Source organism: Diabrotica undecimpunctata, chromosome 7 (genome assembly GCF_040954645.1).
Source record: "Diabrotica undecimpunctata isolate CICGRU chromosome 7, icDiaUnde3, whole genome shotgun sequence".
Taxonomy (NCBI): Eukaryota; Metazoa; Arthropoda; class Insecta; order Coleoptera; family Chrysomelidae; genus Diabrotica; species Diabrotica undecimpunctata.
In genome coordinates this window covers 138,712,194-138,734,068 of record NC_092809.1, presented here as the reverse complement: position 1 = coordinate 138,734,068, position 21,875 = coordinate 138,712,194, and the positions used below count along the sequence as shown (strand labels likewise).

General features: G+C 31.5%; 1 protein-coding gene across 1 annotated transcript; it reads left to right on the top strand.

Annotated features, from left to right (window-relative positions):
• Positions 1–455: 455 nt before the first annotated feature.
• Positions 456–19,774, top strand: LOC140446649 (uncharacterized). The gene is made up of 2 exons (XM_072539238.1): positions 456–1,077; positions 19,608–19,774. Exons 1-2 carry the CDS (start codon positions 456–458, stop codon positions 19,772–19,774), a joined length of 789 nt encoding a protein of 262 aa, XP_072395339.1.
• The last annotated feature ends 2,101 nt before the right edge of the window (positions 19,775–21,875 follow it).

Here is a 21,875-nt window from a genome sequence, read left to right as displayed (position 1 = left end):
GTACCAAAATTTTAGATAGTTCTCTTGAGATGTTAAAATATAATGTACTAATGTTATAAATAAATTTATATTAATAAATTTTTCAAAAAAAATCTTAAAAATATATTTATAATAAACCCGACTCCCTTTCCTTTAAGGTACGTTAAAATCTGACACTTATTGCATGCAATTTGTGTCAGCAACGTGTATCGACATATCTATAATACAATGCAACAGTACTAATGATGAGAGAGCAGTACTTAAACCTGAGCCAACAACTTCTAGATGATAATAAATATTATCAGCCACTTCTCCGCAATCCCACCTCAACTTACACAAATAAAATAAATAAATTCATCACTGAACTAAAAAATAAAAAAATCATCGATGATAAACTGGCCAAACCCCTCCATAACTATAATGGCAACGCCCCCAGGTTCTATTGTCTTCCTAAAATCCATAAGCCCCAACTGAGTATGCGTCCTATACTATCGTCAATAAACGCTCCTAACATTAATGTAGCCCAATTCCTAACGGACATTCTTTCACAAGCATACAACTATAAGAACGAGTTTAACATAGTAGACTCTTTCCAGTTCAGTGAATTTATCAATAATTATCAGTTACCAAGAGAATATGTCTTAGTAAGCTTCGACGTAGTATCACTGTTTTCTAACCTCCCACTCTCCAGCGTCGTCACGTCACTCCGGAACCATTGGAATGAAATCCAACCACACAGTCCAGTATCATGGGAAATATTCTCGGAATTATTAAAACTGACGTTTGACACCAATTATCTAATATTTAATGACAAATATTATCGCCAAATCTTTGGAACTCCCATGGGATCGTCCATTTCCCCCATTCTAGTTAATTTCGTACTAGATGACCTTATCAATGAGAGTATCAGCAAGTTAGATTTCCAGGTTCCCTTTGTAAAGCGTTATGTCGACGACTTGATCCTAGCAACACCACCTGATAAGATTTTAAGCACCTTATCAGTCTTCAATAGCGTTGATCCTCACCTGCAATTTACTTGTGAATTGGAGGTTGATAACAGCATACCGTTTTTGGATATGCGAATCATACGCACACATAGTAACAAATTGGGCACTACGTGGTACAGGAAAGACATGGCGAGCAACCGGTTCTTAAATTACCACTCTACACACCCAATAAGATACAAACATAACCTTGTACAAGCTCTTAGCTTTAGAGTACACACGTTGACCCATACGCGGTACAAGAGGGAATCTTTGGATTTACTCAAATCCATTCTCATTGATAACTCTTACCCCATATCCATCATCAACAGATATCTTTTCTCTAAAAGCTATGGTCATTCTATTTCGGAAGCACCTAACGGTGCAATACTAGCCTCCATATCCAATAGCATACAGACGAACATTTCCCCGTTAACCCCAAAACCAGCCACAAAATATGCTTCTCTTTCCTATTTCCCACAAATTACGAACAAGCTTACTAAACTATTCAAAAACTTACCCGTCAAAATATCCCTAAAAAATACTAAAACCATTGGAAAGTTATTCTCCAAGTCTAAAACTCCACTAAGCTCGTTAGAGCACACTAATGTTGTCTATCAGATACCCTGTTCAGAATGTAACTCCTGCTACATTGGCCAGACTAGTCGATCTCTTCTAGGGCGTATAACTTCACACAAAAGTGACATCAGACTTTCCAAACCCTCTTGTGCCCTTGCATAACATGCCATTTCCACTAAACATCACATTGATTTCACAAATACCAAAATACTGGCGAAACAAAACAACCATCAGAAACGCTCCTTTATTGAAATGTGTGAGATCCTCAAGAACTCATCGGCAATAAACAAAAGAACCGACATCGACAATTTGAGCCAGGTTTACCACTCTCTTCTTATTCTTCTTCAGTGCCTTATCCGGTCCGGATGTTGGCGATCATCAAGGCTATCATGGTTTTGTTGACTGCTCTGCGAAACAGCTCCGCTGAGGTCATCCCAAACCATTGTCGGAGATTTTTCAACCACGAGATACGACGGCGTCCCGGTCCTCTTCTGCCAAATACTTTACCCTGCATAACAAGTTGAAGAATTCGATATTTTTCTTCGTTCCGCATCACGTGGCCGAGGTACTCAAGCTTGCGTTGTTTAATTAAATTAAGCACTTCTTTTTCTTTTGTCATGCGCTGTAGGACCTCAACGTTGGTGACATGGTCCACATAAGATATTTTTAGTATCCTTCTGTATATCCACATCTCGAAGGCTTCGATTCGTTTTTCAGTGGCTTGCGTCAGTGTCCAGGCTTCAACTCCATACAGTAACACTGGAAGAACGTAGCACCTCTCTATTCGCATCTTGGTTCCCAAACTGAGATCACTGCAGCACAGCAAGGATCTCAACTTAATAAATGATACCAATTTAATATACGAAATTACCAAAATAATATACGAAATAAATGATACCAATTATTCTTCAGTTAAAAGTTGGCGTATTTTCCATTCAAAATAATAACAAAATCATCCCCTATTTCCAAGTTTCACTAAAACATAAATTAAAAATAATATATCAAAATATTTCCGCCATACAAATTCCACCCGTCCAACTAATTATGCAATGTCCCCTGTAGAAGTTCATAATTGTCTCAAACCTTGGAATTTGGTGACACATGGCCCTTAACCTATTAAGGGCCGAGACAATAAACAAAGAGAAATTTGACAATTGATTTATTAGATTGGATTAAAAACACATAAATTAAGACTAATTTACAACCAAAAAGAATTTTTTTTTCTCATGAAAGAAAAAACAGGTGGGTGCGTATACGCACCTTTGGCCGAATACGCATTCAATTTTTAAAAAAGGAACATATTGTATCTTAACTGTAAATTAAATTTTAAGATGAAAATTTTCGAAACATTCAGGGTGTAGATGCACTGTACACTTTTTACATAAATAAATAGTATTACTTTTGCACATCCGACATTTTCTTCTTGCACTATTATCGTCTCTTTTTATAATGTGGCCAATATTGTCGAATCTAGTTTCATCTGGTAAAGCAAATTTAGATGGACGTCCATATACTGAGTTTGACAATGATGTAGCGGATTCTTCACTATTCTCTGCATGTCCACTATATTTTAGTAAGTTAAGAACCAATCTCGTACGAAACTCCAGTTGGGAAATTTTAGAATCATTCGCAATTTTAAAAATTTTCCAACTATTGACCACCATACTGTCAATCATGTTAGTAAACAATTGCACCACCACTTTTTTCCTCTTATTTTAATACGGTAATTCGCAATGCCATTATCATGCAGATCCACTCCACCCATGTATTGGTTATATTGGTGAATTACATTAGGCTGAGGGATAAGAATTTCTTTGTGTTCTTTACGGTTATAACGTTTAGTTTGCATAAGGGGTAAAACGTCACATGTATTTGTCATTACATGAATTCACTACTGAATTATCGTTCCATCTTGTCATCAAAACTTCTAAATTGGAATCAAATGCACATGTATATGAACCTCTTTCCTTTTTTTTTCATAATTTTGTTTTCTTCTAGAGGACACTTAGCAGTGCAATTTTCCCTTACTCTTCCTGTTGCAAAGAATCCTTTTTTTTTCAATAGTTCAAAAAGAGCATATGACGTAAAGAAGTTGTCGAAAAAAACCTTATGTTGCTGTGGGTTTTTAACTATCGAAAGTAAATTCAAAACAACTGCCGTTCCTAAGCTAAAACTATTATGTTTTCTCAGTTTTTCCGCCATATGGAATAAATTTGAACAAATAACCAGTATCAGAACATAAACACCATAGTTTAAAACCAAATCTAACGCAATGAAGTGTATTGACTATTGACGAGATCGTAATTTTAGATTGTTTAGTCTACAAAAAAAATATAATATGGTTTCGGCCAAAGGTGCGTATACGAATCCATCGTATAAACATGCAATTATAGACCTTATTTTTAAAGTATGAATGAATAAGTTTTTAGAATAATAAAAATTTCAACATATTTTTATAATTATAGAATACAAAATATGAATTAAGTTTATAATTAGTATCGGAAAAATTTTTTGTATGAAGATGTGCATAAATCATTAAATTATGCAAAATTATAATAATCTTAAAATATTTAAAAAGTAATATTTTTGTCAAAAGAAAAATGATACTATATACCTCAATCTATTGAGATGTTACTTCAATAAAAAGAAAACATTAAAAAAATTATTTTCGGGCCAAAAAAAAATTAACAATAAAGGTTGCGTTTACGCACCTTTGGCCGTAAATGGGTTAAATAAAAAAATTTTCGGTATCGCGTCAAGTTGTTTGCTAGATTGCAATAAATCAGAACTTTGTTGGTCTTCAGCGGAGAACCATCTAAATGAAGCCAAATGTTCGTTTAAAATTTTTTAAATATTCATATCTACGAATATGAACATTATTTTCGGCAAAGTTTGTGTGTTGTTTTTTGTTTTTTGTTTTTTATTTTTTGGTTAAGTTAGTTTTAAATAATGAGTAAAGTGTACAGTAGATATATGATAACATCGATAATATACTACATATTGAGTTGTAAGTTATGAACTATAAACATCTGTATTTCTTATAAACTCTATGTCATTTGTTATATTTTAGAGAACTGATGAAGCTTTAGAAATATAAAGCGAAACGTCTTCGATAAACTTATGAAGTAGTTGACTTCTTTTTTTATTTGCCAACCTGAATGACCGATTAAACCTCTGAATTCACTAGTTGAATACTTTAGAAATATAACGATAGATGTAAGTACCTACGTGTTACTTAGAAATTTCAACTGTCATATAAACTATTAGTTTATGGATTGCTTCCGAAAGTTTGTCACCACATTCCTCATATTTTAGAGCAGATTTCGTTGATCGCCAAGGATTTATTATCTTTCTATTTTGATGGAATTTGATACTTCTTCTCTTATTGGTGTATTGCTGGTGTAGGTTTAGTTAATATTTTACATTGACGCCTTTTAAAATATAATTGAAATTCAGATAATCGCCGAAATGTTGGGTTTATCTATTAATAACTGGAAGTCTAGTTCATCCCAAACCCTTCTTTCAGTGCGTCACAGTGGATCGAATTCTCTCTAATGCATTAAGCTGAAAGTGACAGAAAAAAACGTGAGTCTGTGATTATTATACATAGAACTTAGAAAATTATATATCGTTCACAGGTATTTGCATATTAAAGCGAATCCGTTACAATAATTGGTTGGAATTTAGAATACGCTAAATAGGTATCCAATCAACGATGCGCCTAAATATAATTTGACGCAGATGGTCTCGATAGTGACAGTACTTTGACAATGTCAACTGGTAAAATGATAATTGTCACTCCAGGTTAGTATTTTCAGACATTTTTCAGTGACAATTTAATTTTGTATTTATTGTCATAAAAAAATTTTAAATATGCCGAGATATATCGAGAATTAACAAAGGCTAATATTAAAATTATTAAATTATTTTTAATTAGAAAAAGAGGCTGGGACACCTTTATTACCAGTTTCTGCCGTTCGTGAAGTAAGTTTTAAATTATTCTAAAAAATATTCATATTAGTAGTTTAAATACTACACATTTTAGCCATAGTGTTTGTAATAAATAATAATAAATACATAAATAAATTTTAGCTAATTAACCACTTTTATTGGGATGTATAGAATAGGAATTATGACAAACTGCCATTCCAATATAATGCGCAATAAAAATTTTTTATACAGGACGGGACCTCTAATATGTAAATTAAAAAAAATTGAATTCTTAAAGTTTTTACTCCACATTTCAAAAAATAACCTTTTCACATTTAGCCAATTACGATCCTTCAACATGTCAGATTTAACTAAAATGTCATGCAATAATTCTCGACATTCTTAAAATCCTATATGACGTCAAAATTAGTGACGCACTGAAACAAGGGTTTGGAACAGACTGTAAGGTGGATTAATAAGTAGAGTGACAATGAAGGATAAATAAAATACAAATCAAGATTTTCTGAGCTACGAGCACCTGAAAGAAATAGGAGAGGAAGATTTAAGAAGAGCTGGTGAGACACGCTTAGGCAGAACATGTCTATAAAGGTGATTAATAATCGTATGACCCGAGATAAAAACTAATGAAAAAATATAATTAGAAAAGCTTACTATTGTTCTGAAGCTATTTTCTTGTGGCATTTTAAATTAATTACTATTTAACTGGGAATAAGCCACAATTAAAGGTTAAAATACGTTTATTGACGTTTCAATTTCCACTTCGGAAATCGTTCTCAAAATACAAACAAAATACATGTTTGTATTTTGAGAACGATTTCCGAAGTGGAAATTGAAACGTCAATAAACGTATTTTAACCTTTAATTGTGGCTTATTCCCAGTTAAATAGTAATTAATAGAAAAGCTTACCTTGCAAAAGAATTAAAAATATAGGTAATGTTAATGTAAACATAGTTTATTGTTTAATGATTATGGAATAATCCTTTCTAACGTCACTTGTATAATAGATTTTTAAAATACTTTGTTTTTATATTTCAAAAAAACTTTTGATTTACTGAGAATACAGTTTTTTATCTATCATTATTTTAAAAGATTGAATAAAGAGTTAACAGGCCGCATCGAAAAATGTAAATAGAGATAAAAATTTGACTATTGGCATTTCGACTGTTTGAAGAAGAAAACACCAAACACATCAACAACATTGTCAACACGTCTATTGTCTTTTCGTTTTACGCGTTACATAGTGGCAAACGTGCCTAATTGAAAAAGGCGTAATTTCGTATAATCGACGTCACTGACTGACGAAATCAACGCGGAAGTGTATTCTGTCAATAAAAACAATAACAGCAATTACTACACGTAAGCGTAGAACAAACCAGCACATTGTACAATAAAAGTCACAAATTTGTTAATAAAATATCCGAGTCAGCGAATCGGAACTGGAAGCCAGGCAGAACAGAATAGAAAACCCTTTGTTCCGGCTTTACAGAACAAATGACATTGCGAAATTAATTACTAAATATCAATTAGGGCTGGTGGAGAACGAATTTTAAATTGGGCTGTTACAACGGTGCTATTAATTATACAGTTTAATCAATTATATTTATAATAATTTCCCGAACCGGCGTGGCAGACCGGCAGAACTGGACTGGATCGTTTCTTTTAATGATTCGATTCGTTAGTATTAACTCCTTACCCTTTAATTCATTCTTTACTTTATTTATTGCTTTTGCATTACGTTAATACACATAACCTATGAAATCCAGCTTCAAAAGAATGTGCGTTTGTTTACACAAATAGGAGAGCATAATTTATGACGAAGAGAACAATGACGTCTCTATGTACCAAGAATCCATCGGTCAAATTTTTTAAATAACTTCTTTAAACAAAATTCACGTGTCCTAAAAGTTTTAGCATTAATAATACCAAAAACAGAATAATATTAAGTTGCCTTTAGAAACAAAAGTTTGTTTACTTTGTTTACTACCAGTTGGCATTTATTTGTTTTAAAGCTTGCGCTTTAACATGTGGTACAAATTAGAGAGAAAAAAAAGTAAAAAGTAAGTTGATTGGGAGGATACTTAACGCTGAAATTTATCGAATATTCCAGAATGAAAACATTTCACTCAAAATTACCTAAAAGTCAATAGGGGCGTGCAAGAAGAGTATAAATCAAGGTTGCAATGTTAACGAGGAGACTGCCTCGTCAATACAGATCTTCTTAGAGTACGATATCGTTGTAATTGAGGAGAAATGGTCTTAACTATCGAAAACGATGTAAGTGCCCTAAATACTCTCAAACGCAACTCGTATACACAGATGCTGACGTCAATTAAGGCGGGTACAATTTGTCAATGAAAAAATTAGTATTTAAGATGACGAAAAGTATTTCACTTTGAGTAATTGTGAAATAAATGGAAACAATTCATGAAATTTTATACGGACAACGTAGAAGAATGCCCTGAAAATGTTAGATATAAACATAAAGCAAAATTTTATCATAAAACCTTTTTTTTCTCTGAATAATGGCTTTGGCAGAGCCAGTTAGCCAGACTTGTTTGTGTTTATTGTTAAAATCAACTGAATTTTAATTATTATTAATTGCAGATTAATAGTCAAAATATTCTTGTTATTAATTATTAATGTTAGTACTACATATCCCTAATATTTTTATGTATCATAAAACCGTTGTCAGCGCAATTTCTAACAGGGTCTACCCCGACCTTTTGTGGAAAAATTGAGTAGTGAATCTTTAAATAGGTGAAGCTATATTGATTAGTACCTTTCGAAGTTGGTTCAGTTGGCCACGAACGTCATGCTAATTACAATTTCATGTTTTAACCAAAGCTAGCATCATGCACAAGAGCTACCTGAAACTGGCTTTGACAACACCATATACCTTTTGTTCCAAAAAACAATAATCTGGCTCGTCCAATAGAGGATTTTTATGCTTTACTCCATAGAAACGTTTATCATGGAGACTAGGAAGCCGATGATGAAGAACAACTAAGACCGCCAACTTATGAAAAACTTATCACGCCTAATTTGATATTATATTTTAGTTAAGTATTGAGTTATAATTTTATGATAACTAGTAAATGTTTAAATAAATTTTCTTCTTAAAACAATAAGATAAATATTTTGTGCCAAAACTTTTAGGATATACGTTAACAGTTAAACGTGCATCTAGTACTAACACTGTATTAAAGAATAGCTGTTGAGTAGACTAAGACAACAAGGTTTTAGGTCGGGAAGATCATGCACCGACGCTATATTTATATTGAAGCAAGTGCAGGAGAAATTATTAGAATACAACAAACCAGCATATCTATGTTTCGTGGACCTTAAGAAGGTATTTGACCGGGTCAAATTAAAAGACATTATCCACTTAATATACGCAAGAGAGATACCTCTAGGAGTAATCAAAACGATCGAAAATATCTACCAAAAGAACCCAATAAAAGTAAAAGTAGAAGAAGAACTAACCGATCCTATTGAAGCTGGCAATGGGATAAGACAGGGAGATTCCCTAAGTCCTTTATTTTTCAACCTTATTATGGATGAAATAACAAAAAAAAGTAAAAACGAAAAAATGGGAGTATAAAATTTCATATAAATATTGTGGGAAGCAGTGTAGGAAGAAGAAAAATCTGAAAAATGCCAAACTTACGAGAGTCATCTTACGGAATGTGCTCTTCAGATTCGTTGTCTTTTATTTCTTTAATTTATTTTCAATCATACATTAGCCCTTAGTTTACTTAGTGCTTCTGCATACATTTTTATTATTTGTAAGGAATTATCACAAGAATTATGTCAAAAGGATCTTGTAAAAAATGTTTCTTTCTATTCAGGAAATTTAGAACCAAGCAACCTTAACTGCCCGCATAGTCCTTAAGAAAAAATAATTAATATTGTTCTTTATTGGAAAACAAACGACACAGTTAAAAGTATAATTGTGTATTTTAATATTCAAGATATTCGAGACGATCAGACTCGTTTTTTTTTTATTTCCAATACGGTATCGTTCTTTTTGACTGATTCATTGGGACCCGTCTCACCTCTACATACGAAAGCATAGCATGACGTTGTAGATAGCCATCCGAGCCGCGGCAGTAGGAGACAAGTGCATTTGACATGTGATTTGTGATCAACTGTTCCATGCTCAATTGTCAGATTGCTATATTTCATTGCGATTAATTAAGCATGTTCGATTTTTGATGATTTTCAAATGAACGTTTCTCGTGGAAGTGGACATTATTGGTTATTTGGAAATTTACAACCTGTATCAAATTGTAGTTAATAAAGAGCTTCGCACAAATGCTAAACGTAGACCGTATATTTTTTCCTCTATATTTTCCATTCTCTAAAAGCTATTTTAAATTTTTCATTTAAATTTCCTTATAATGAAGATATTTTTATAAACACAGATTGTACACGTCTATTTTTTCTATAAGTTTAATGAAATACTTAAACATTTATCAAGATCACAATAGTTTATAAAAAAAGGGTAGAGACATGAATAATAGCCAGCACGGTTTCATCAATTGCTTACAAACCAAAGATAGATGCCATATTCTCTGTACTTATTAAATATACTTAAAAACACTGCTTGTATAGGATAGGTATTATGGGAAAGTGTTTGTAGAGTGAGCCATGATCATCTCATTATAATTTTGAAAAAGAATACAAAGATACAGAGAATATATATATATATATATATATATATATATATATATATATATATATAAGAAAAAAGAAGTACTTGTGACTCGTTTGGAACAAATATATAACTGTTTTGGATGGGTTGGAGTCAATAATAGGGCTATTGGTTAACTATTTTTTTTATTCTCGAGCTTTCAATTGTGTTTACAAATATTATCAAGAGCTAAAAAAGACAAAATACTTACAAGGTTGAACTAAAAAGAAAAAACAATTTTTGTTAACTTACCAAATAAAAATTAGTTTGGTAAGTAAAAATCACTGCTTACATCTTCAAAATATTTAATACAAAAATGTTTTTATCTAATAAATGTTTCTCCGAAAATTTTTATAATTTTGAAAACATTTTTTTAATATAAAAATAATTGAATTTATAAATAAGTTCAAATAGCAACCAATTACAAATAGCCTCAATGTCATAAATGCCAACATAAAATTTTTATTTTTGACAATTATATTGCCAAAAGTAAAATTTCGTTTAAACATTCTTTTTTGTTTAGTAACAAAAAGAAGAAGATTTATTCACCGTTGACAGATGTCTGAAAGAATGTGACATATATATGGAGAATTAAATATGACATTTTACAAGTTTTATATATAAATCATAAAGAAAGAATATAATTATAAATTTTGCTTAAATTTTGAATTTCAGATCTTTTGTTTAAACTATTATCATTTTTGCTAATACAAACCATTTCCAAAAAAGTCCTTTTAAATTTATTACTTTCACTACATAAAATTTTAATGTTATCAAAATCCATAATATGGTCTTTATCCATTACATGTTCTGCCAAAGCACAAGATGGTTTTTTAATTCTGCAATCACTTTTGTGAGAAATAATGCGATTTGAAAGATTTCTTCCGGTCTCAACAACATATTCAGCCTCACACTGAGTACAACTAATGCTGTATACTAAATTCGTTTTTTCAAATTTGTCTATAGGATATTTAGTTTTAGAATTTAAAGATGAAATAGTTTTGATGTTCTTTGTTGCTATTTTTATATTGTCAATAACCTTTAGTGTTTGTATTAATTTAGGTGTTAATGATGGTATAAAAGGTAGTGAATGATAATAGATGTTCTGATGGTTAGATACAATGTTTTGAGATTGAGCAAAAAATGGTGTTAAATTATTTATATTACCAATATTAGAAAAAAGCATCCTATGTAGCATATCTGGAGGATAACAGTTTTCAGTTAGAATATTTTTTAATAATTGAAGATCTTCCTGTAGATAATCTGGATGAGAAAGTTTTAAAACACGTTCTTTTAATCCTGTTATAAGGTTCATTTTCATCTTATTTGGATGGTGAGAGTAATAGCTTATAAATCTATTACTACATATGGGTTTTCTGAACCATCTGGTTTTCAACATATTGTCTGTATTTCTTACAATTCTCATGTCAAGGAATGGTAGAGAATTATCTACCTCTTCCTCAACTGTGAATTGTATATGTTGATTATGACTGTTGAAAATTTTGTGTTTAGGAAGTGCCAAAACTAAATCATCTACATATCTCTTAATAAAAGGAATGAAAGAAGTGCAATTACTGATACAATCACTGATAACATCATCCATGACATAGCTACTTAGAATGGGTAAAAGACTAGATCCCATAGGACTACCAAAAATTTGTTTATAAAATACACCATTAAATATAAAAATATTAGAATCAAAAACAAAGTTGATAAGTGTTTTGAAATGTAATAAGTCAATATTAGTATGTTGCGAAATCTCATTCCAATGTTTTTCAACACTACTTATGATTAAATCTAAAGGCAAATTAGTAAAAAGAGATGTATATATATATATATATATATATATATATATATAATATATATATATATATATATATATATATATATATATATATATATATATATATGTATATACGATAGCCAAAGAAAACGCCTAAAAGTGGGAACATATTACCAAAAAATATCAAAATTGTACATAGCGTGAGGAACGCAGGTCTCCTCTACCCTCTAGTTTTTAACTTATATTCGGAAAGTTTTCTTCAGGGAAAACTGCACAAAATAAAAATCTGGTGTGGTCGTAAATAGAATTTAAGTTAATAATTTATAATGTGTGGATGGTACGGTAGTAATGGCAGAAATCCGCAATGATTTTTAAAAAATTATGTCAAAGGGGTACACATCTTTTTCATCTTGGTATGAACCTGATCAGAATTAAATTCCCAGTATTTACCAAAATGCAATAACTGACGTGCATACCTTTGTGCATGTTTACTACTACAAATGACTTGGCACTTAAATTGAGAGAAATTAACAATTGTTGGTTGTTTAATAAAATTAACAAACGGTTACGATGATAAACTTATCAAAAGAAACAATTCTTTTGTAACAAAACTCTAAAAATAGATCTCAAGATTCCTGTGCTTTATTAATGCATAAATTAATCGCTTATATCCTCAATAAAACTCTTAATTAGACTAATAACTCTAAAGAAATCGTTTAAAAACGATGGGCAACAGCCGAACAGAAAAGTTACCTTACAGTAATATAGCATAGTAAGAACAAACGAATGATAATGGCAACAGACTTATACAATTACGAGAAACCACGTGAAAATCACCAATGGCGTCTTCAATCAAATATATTTACCGATACACCAAGGTACAATCAGCGCATAATTTGATAGAAGGTATATTCTACATATAAATTATTTCAGGATACTAAGACTAGCTATTAATATTACGACTGCTAAAAGTACTAAGTAGCCCATAGAAAATATATTTTTGATTGCTTTGTACATAATAGTATATGTAAATATATTAACAAACACTAGGTAATAGGCTACTACTAAACTTTCAAGATATCGCGTTTTGAGTAACCTATAACAATATTAATAAAACTACACACGAAGCTACTGAAAAATTATTAGAAACACAAAAAGAATATGTAAGTGACAATTTGTGATGAAATAAACATACAAAAGTAAATAAAAGTTCTTTTTCTCTTTAGTCTTTATTTAGCAGCCTATTTAAACTTCATCCACATACATCAACTTTCAGCCTGTGGCTCCACTTTTTTCGGAGTCGGGTTTATACTTTTACCTATTTATCTCGAGCTATTCTTACGATTCTTAAAATTTTAAAATATTTGCTAAATTATTCTACAACATGTATAAGACAGGTAAAATTCCTGGCCAATGGAATTGGCTTTTATTCCTCTAGCAAAAACTAGAAACGCCAAAAATGCGATTTCCGATACATAAGCTTCGAAAATAGAGACTGAGCTAGAATAGGCGGAAGAAATTAATACTTATAAACCCCTTTAACAAGGCTGGCATTTAAATGTCAAAAATTCTGTTTATTAAATATGTTAAATCACAAAATAAACAAAAAATAACCTCAGGTGGGAGAGACAATAACTCAAAGTCCCACACCGGTAAAAGAGTCTGCCTCAATGATTCTGGTGAAGGCAAATATTTGACTAAGCTAAACGTAGAAACTTATATAAAATCCATAAACAAAGACAGCAAACTTCACGACTTTGAAGATAAACTAACTTATATACACAACAATGAGGAAACATAAGTCTAGTCTACCAAGGACATATCAGACATATAATAATATGTAGCTTGTGCTTAAATTAAGAAACTTTCTTAAAGAAACTTCTTTAGAAATCATACAAGTCTATGCAATAAAAAATACATATAAAGATATTAAAATTTTTATGGAGAGTTAACATGTGCTATGGAAGAATAGAAAACTAAATTACGTTAAAAATTATCAATTTTTCAGAGATTTCAATATCAAATTAGAAGGATTTCAATATCAAATTAGAAGTAAATAAAGAAGAACACAAAAGAATATAATGGATACGATGAAAAAAAGACAGAAGATATACATTAATAAACAGATTTGGAAGAGACATATATTATCTACAACAGAAATAATTATCACTAAAAACGTAACAGTATAAAATTCGTTCTTAACTGGTTATAACCAAAAGCTTTTCCGAGTCAGTTTGAAGCAAACAAGAATACGGAAGCAAGCCTAAAACTAGATAAGAATAACCTTAAATAAGAGAAATAGATATAAAAACTGAAAATTAGAGAGAATATACCTAGCATGAACGAAAAGAAAAAGTCCTATTAATAAAAATAAAAAAGGAAAACTATATGTCCCCGGAAAAAATAATTTAATAAATTTAAAAGAAAAAATATAAAGAGCTTAAAACCACAACTTGAAAACGCACAGGTTGACGGTATAAATAACAAGGAAGAAATAGAGTCCACTGATATAAACAAAATTAGAATAACATAAGACATTTCTAACGTAAATAATAAACCCCATACATTTATGTCCCTTAATTCCATATTTTTACTTTATTTAATGTATAAGCTGATAACTAAATATAAAAACAGAAAGATCCATGGATCTAAACATCAAAAGAAAAAATAGGAAAAGAAACGAATGGATCAGCAATACAATGACGTCTTAACAAAAGATAACGAAAATACAATAACATTTACCATGAAAAACGAACATAACAACCACACTACTTACCTTTCCTGGATGTTTTAATCTCTAACAACGATACTATATATGAGACTCAGGTGTATAGAAAACCAACACACACCAACAGATTACAACTAAATTACAAATCAAATCACAATATCAATATTAAAAAGGAAATCGTTAAATCCTTATATGATAGAGCCAAAATTACTTGTTCTAACGAAAATTTGTTAAAAAAAAATCGGTTGCCTGTAAAGTCGGTTTTACGGGTGAAGATTTTACGTGACAACGTCTTTTTCTCGGTAGAATATTTATTGATATGAATATTATTAAATTGCACAATAGGAACAAGGAATTGAATGAAAATAAGAATTGCACAAATTTTAACTATAGAAATATATTTTGTTTACTAAAACATTGTACATGTAAACTTAAACTTAACTAATTTCTATTTGAGTGATTTTGTTGAGGATAGGACGATGATAGGAGAAATATGAAATGAAAGGAAGTGTTTCTGCTGTAATGTGTCTTGAACGCCAAGAACGCTCGAGAAAGACAGAGACCAGTGATGTTCCGTGGAGCTTCCAATATCGGGAGATGCCTTCGGCTAAATTCGGTAGATTTCGGTAGATCATATGCAATGACGTAAATTATATATATATATATATATATATATATATATATATATATATATATATATATATATATATATATTATAATACCATAATAATTTAGTCCAATTAAGTGAACACCATAATGGAATTTTTTTTAGTTTTATGACCTAAAACCTAAAATCAATCATCAATTAAATTTTTTGAGCCATATACACGAGGTTTGTCAAAAAATATGAACATAAAATTCATATTTTTTGATAAACTGCCTATATTACTAAAAAAATTTAATATCTGATGATTGTATTCTAAGTTTTAGATCATTCAGAACTTTTTAGAAAGAATAACTTTATTCCATAAAACTAAAAATAGAAAAGTTTCCCATTATGGTGGCGACTTAATGGTTTAAAAGTTAAAGACCTTAAATAATTATGCTGAACTAATTATTAGAAATAACCATAATTCATTGAATTTTGTTTAATAAATAAAGAATCAAATTATTGGGACCAAATGATCACATCAGCTATTATGATACAAATAAGGTTTAATAATATTTTGAGAAATAGTTATAGGTCATAATATTTACAGAAAGTTAAAACGTTCTGGTTCAAATAGATGTAACAACCATTATCTGCTAATGGATTAAGTCGGCAGTCAAAGAAAACCGACAGCACACACACCGTCATTTAGCTAATAATTTATTACTTGATACTTGAGATTCTTTGAGAATTGAAGAGACGTGTGTGAATGATTATGATTACGGAATGATGTTTATACAATATGTTATTATTAGGTATAAAATTACGAACTTGAATCTCGGGATATTTCGCTTTCTTTGCATCTTTGCAAATATATTTTTAAACACTATGGGGAAGTATCAAATGAATTTTAATACAAACGTATTAAAAATACCAAGTATTAGGTTACACTGAAAAGTTTTTTGATGGTAACAGAAATAAAAAGGTAAATTGTATTATCCGAATTTATTTTCAAGTCATTGTGATATTTGTTTTAAAATTAGGTAGATTCAAGGGGCAGTTCGGTAGATCGGTAGATAGGAATCAAATTCGGTAGATCTACCGAAAAATCGGTAGACGGAACAACACTGACAGAGACACAAGCACGGAAGCACGCACCGATTCAACGCGCCTAATTCTCTAGTACTGCGCGCGCAGCGGACCGATCATGTTTGAGTGGGAGAGAGACGCAAGGCATTCGCCGGTCCGGCGGGCCTCTCTCTCGTTCGATGACTCACTGTAACAGACGTGAGCGGGCGTTACACTTTTTCATGAATGACTCCGAGCCACAACCTAATTTAAGACATTGTCACGTCAAAACTGCGATAGGACACTCTGATCAAAAGATATCGAATTTTTACGGTCGATTTAATTCAAATTTTATTTAAAAATTGATTTCGCGGGCGTAACTGACATTCAAAATCGCATGTCGCTTCAAGCCTTCTTTCTGAGAGAACGGTTTCTCTATACAAAAAGTGTTATTAAACATTTTTGTTAAAAATTATCTCAGCTATATTTTTCATATAAACATTTTTTTCGACGGCGTACAGATTCTTGGTAAATCGATTTTTTCTTCCCCCTTCCGAGGTAGTTTTTTAAGGGTAAGCCGTGGGTAGGAGTGATAAACTTTGTTGCATCTTTTTGGGGTCCCAAAATTGACTGTCTCAGCAAAATTTAGCTTGTTTCCATAATTTTTGCATCTCAAATATCCGACGACTAAACTTCTAACAAAACCTTCGGTTTTAATCTAAAATTAATTCGGACTTTTTCTAGTAAATTTGTAAACCCTTTCAACCACTTAAATATAATTTACAACGATTTGTATTTAGCTTATTTCTCTGTTCACTAAAATGTTTCTACTAACGGTAAAAATCCTAAAAAATAAAATAGTATTTTATAATTTTATAAGGTTTAAATACCTGATACATACTTCACTGCTTCGCTATTACCGGTAAGATACAAGGTCCATTTCACCCAATAGATTTCCCAATAAATCCGGTTTAAATTGATTGTTCAATCATGTTATTTTAACAGCGATCGTTAAATAGCGCCATGCGGTTTTCCTAAATGCAAGGATCACGGTTCTTGATGAGAGTCTGGGGAAACCTTAGTGGTTTCGATTCGAAGAGCGGGATTTTTTATATACCACTAGAGCTGTAATTCTCTGACTTTCGCTTTCTCGAATAATCACGATATATTATTGTCTTTATTGGAATTAGAGTTAAAAAAATAAATTAAAAATGATTACCTTTTACCTAAGTATTACGAATTATCCAATGTATTGAATTCATATTCACGTAGTTAATTGAATACACATATCTTAATAATTATAATCTTAGTCTTGTTTTTCTTTTATTGTTTATCTGCTTTGGATTTTTGCAATCATATTACTTCAATTTATTTTAATAATATTGGTCTTAATTGTTTTAAGGAGGATTTTGGACACTCAGCTTATCAAGGTTATCTGTCTGATTTCACTTCTTTGTTTAAAACTGTCTTTTTAATGGAATAAACATGGATGTATACCAACCATTGGAAATATTACCCCTTTTATATATGTATTTGACAAATTAACGCTAAGGGGTAGAGAGTTCGATCAACGCGATACGTAACATTGTTTTTTTACTTAAAAAAACTATGTAAAAATCTCTCAAGTTAACAATACTTTTTGTTTATGTTTTACGGGAGATCCTTAGACTCTATTGTACGTCCTTTTTATTTTATTTTCGTTGTTAGTACTACATATAAACACGTTGCTGTAGTAAGTGTTGTTAAATTGAATTTATACTGTAATTTCATCAAAAAATGCAATAAAAAAACGTGAAACTTGACAACTGCGATGTTTCGGCGGAATGCAGTAAGCCTGAAGATGGCTTTCGGAGTTCACCAGAACTTAATCTGCTATAATATAGCACTCAGATCCGTAAACCACAATATTCCTTGGAGGTGATTAAATAAGCCGACGAATGCGGCGGCTACTACTTGAAGAGTGCATTGAAATCTGTCTTTCCGGATTTCCTGCAGCCGGCCTGCTCAATCCTTTAAGTAATTTCGTGGTACTTGGCCAGTTTTAGCACTGCTTGGGAGGTTTTAATTTGAACTGTCGCCTCCATTAAAAACATTTAAGCAGGTGTCCTACGATTAATTTTGTCCGTCACTGCAATGCGACATCAAGAACAGAATAGGTGCAACCAGTAGGATCTATTTGACATCCCACAGTAGTGCATCCCACATAGACTTGCTGCCAAAAGGGCAAATGGACTTCTCTGCATTGTGCGCTACAATAACATATCGCCTGAGAATGCAGATTGGCTCAACGAAGATAATTCAAGCGGTTTAATAATTCTAGAACTTTTTTCGTCTGTTCTTTGGCTGCCACTATTGAAAGCATCTGAGTGTCTGTCAAACATATACACATTTCTTCCCTAAAATTCCTCAATATTTTCTTATTAAGCATTCGTTTTGCCTTCTCATCTTAATCTTTAAATTGATACAGACACTTTCTATCTTTAATGCTAATTTAATTCTTTCTAGTATGTTTAATTTTTTCTACCATTTTCCCCTTATATGTAAAATACCTCCTGGTATTTTGTATCCATATTGAACCATGTTAGAATTGCGTTATCCTTTTCGTTCTAAATCTCTAGGTATTTCAATATTTAACATAGATCTCAAACTTTCTTCTTTGTTTGGTCTCTATTCTTCTATGTGATTTAATTTTCTTTCTTTAACTTCTTCTTTTCCGCTCTTCATTATATACACTCTTCAGCATATATTTTTCACATCTAAGGTCAATTGAGGTCATTATAACCAGAGTAGCCTTACTGCATATTTTTTAATATCCATTTTATTTAACCAGCGATAAGTAAATGTTGAAACAGATATTGCCACAGTGGCCTAAAGTTAGTTAAAATAAAATACGGTAGATGACAGCACAGAACTACTTTTGCTTAAGTGTAATTTTTAAACATGACTAGCGCTATAGTGGCCTATGTGAGTAAGGCCACTGTTATAACTAATATGTTGTCTAAGATTTGACACTTAGGCCTAAGTTCACGTTAACTATTAAAATAATATTTGTTTGTATTTTATTTGAATCGTGCTCGTTCAATCAAGCAATCATCTTCATACGAATTTAAATTTACTAACAACCTGAAGATTGACCAAAATGGATAATTTGGAAGAAATAATGCAAGGTAATTGTAACAATACAGTTTTAATTTTTTGCGTGGTGTAGGTATCTAAAAATGTAATATTTTCTATGTATTATTTCTATTTCCAGAAATATTTGGTGAACATCAAGATGATCCATATCAGGATTCTGGTTCAGAGTACGTACCCTCAAAATTATCATTACCGATTTCTACAGAGCTACTTAATATTGTTGGTCTAGAAAACATATCTCCGAATACTAACCTACAAAATAATACAAAAATCTTAAAAACTTAAGAAAGAAGATCAAATAAACGTGTACGACAGAAAGAAAAGGGGAAGAATAATACCCGCAAAGAAAAGCGAGCTAAAGGACAGGAATATATTAATTCTAAAGGTACCTTAATACCATCTAAAATTTTAAATATAGATGTTCCCTGTAATTGTAAACAGAAATAACATGACAAAATCGAGGCTGCACAGTAGAAGCATCTTTTTGATAGATTTTATGTAATAGAGAACTTTGACTTACAATCATCATATCTCTTCTCTTTGGTCAAGGTGTTAGCTAAAAAAAGATTAGTTTAACCAGTAAGCGTGAAAATTTAGAATCCAGACACTCTAATAGCAAAGTATACTCTCCTCCTAATTCAAGCGGACAGTTCACCACAGTATGCAAAGAATTTTTTAAAAAAGTGTTTTCTGTTTCTGATGAACGCATATCCAGGGTTCTAAAAACTAAACTAATTATATCTACTTCACCGATTGAGTTAATAGGAAAACATGTGCCTGTCAACAAGACGAGTCACCTAAACCTTCAAAAAGTGAAAGAATTCATTGATAAATTCCCCAGATATGAATCTCATTACACATTTACAAAAAAAACGTAAGCTGGAAGTGCAAAAAATCTACACCTAGCTAAAGCTGACTCTGCTAAAGCTAACTACTTAAAAGACAAACAACTGGGTAAAGATACCTAAGATGGAACTGTCACTATATTCCATCTTATGAAAACATTACCTACTCCAGTAGTATCTACTGGTGCGTGTTATTATAAGAGGTAGCTCTGGACCTACTGCCTAGGTATACATGATGCTGTTAATGACAATGCATCTATGTGTGTTTGGGATGAATTTACAGCTTCAAGGGGTCCACAAAAGGTAGGGTCTTGTTTATTGTACTACATAAAAGAAAGTGTTAAGAAAAAAAAATTAATTTTATATTCTGATCAATTGGTGGCTAAAACCGAAATATTAAAATGACTCTTCTCTGTCAATATATAACTAGTCATCCAGACTATGTTGTGGAACAGATAGACCATAAGTTTTTTGTAAGTGGACACTCATACCTAGCATGTGATCAAGACTTCGGCTTGATAGAGAAACAGAAAAAATATTTTAAGAATATTTACATATCTGACAATTGGATTTAGGTAATAATATCAAGCAGAAAATAGAGATCAAGATTGAAAATAAATATATCTAAAACCCAGATGATGACAAATCTTGTAGTCAGCGAAGATATATACGTAGGAACAAGATCCATAGACCAGGTAATGGCCTATAAATACCTAGGTCATGAGATCCGCATAGGAAAAGATAACCAAACCGATGAGCTTCTCCGTCGTATAAGACTGACTTGGGCAGCCTTCGGCAAGCTAAACCATATTTTCAAATCGTCTGATATACCAATATGCCTTAAAAGAAAAACGGCTTAAATGCCGTTTAATCAGTGTGTTTTGCCAGTGTTAACTTACGGTGCGGAAACGTTGACCATGACAAGGAGAACAGTTCAAAAGATCCGTGTGTGTCAAAGGGCGATGGAGCGTGCTATGTTGGGCGTTTCACTACGAGACAAGATCCCAAATCGCCAGCTACGACAAAGAACAAGAGTGGCTGATGCAGTAGAGAGAGTAGCAACACTGAAATGGAACTGGGCAGGTCACGTGGCTCGAATGACAGATAATAGATGGACAAAACGGATACTGGAATGAAGACCAAGAGATGATGCCTACCGAAGCAGAGGTCGTCCACCAACACGTTGGACTGACGATCTAAAACGTTGTCATAGGAATTGGATGCAAGAGACACAAGATCGAAATAGATGGAAAATTATGAGGGAGATCTATGTCCAGCTGTGGAGAAGCGAAGATTGAATGATGATGATGATGATCAAGAAGAAAAAGAAATCCTTTCAAGATTATAAGAATGACCGAAGAATACTTTTTTTAACAAAAAATTTAGAAAACAATATTACTAATAGAAAAATCACTACTACAAAGTCAAAAGTTAAATGGTTAAGTATTCAACGGCTTTCATATAGTAAGCTATATCCATTCAGTTTCTGTTTTAAATACAGAAATAATGTTTTGTTGGACAGTATTGTTTAAAAAAAAAGA

Bases quoted from the DNA above. Each gene is read 5' to 3' on its own strand.
- LOC140446649 (XM_072539238.1), top strand. From the start codon at position 456: ATGCGTCCTATACTATCGTCAATAAACGCTCCTAACATTAATGTAGCC. The intron at 1,078-19,607 runs GTAACAAATTGG...TTCTATTTCCAG, and splicing joins GCGAATCATACGCACACATA to AAATATTTGGTGAACATCAA.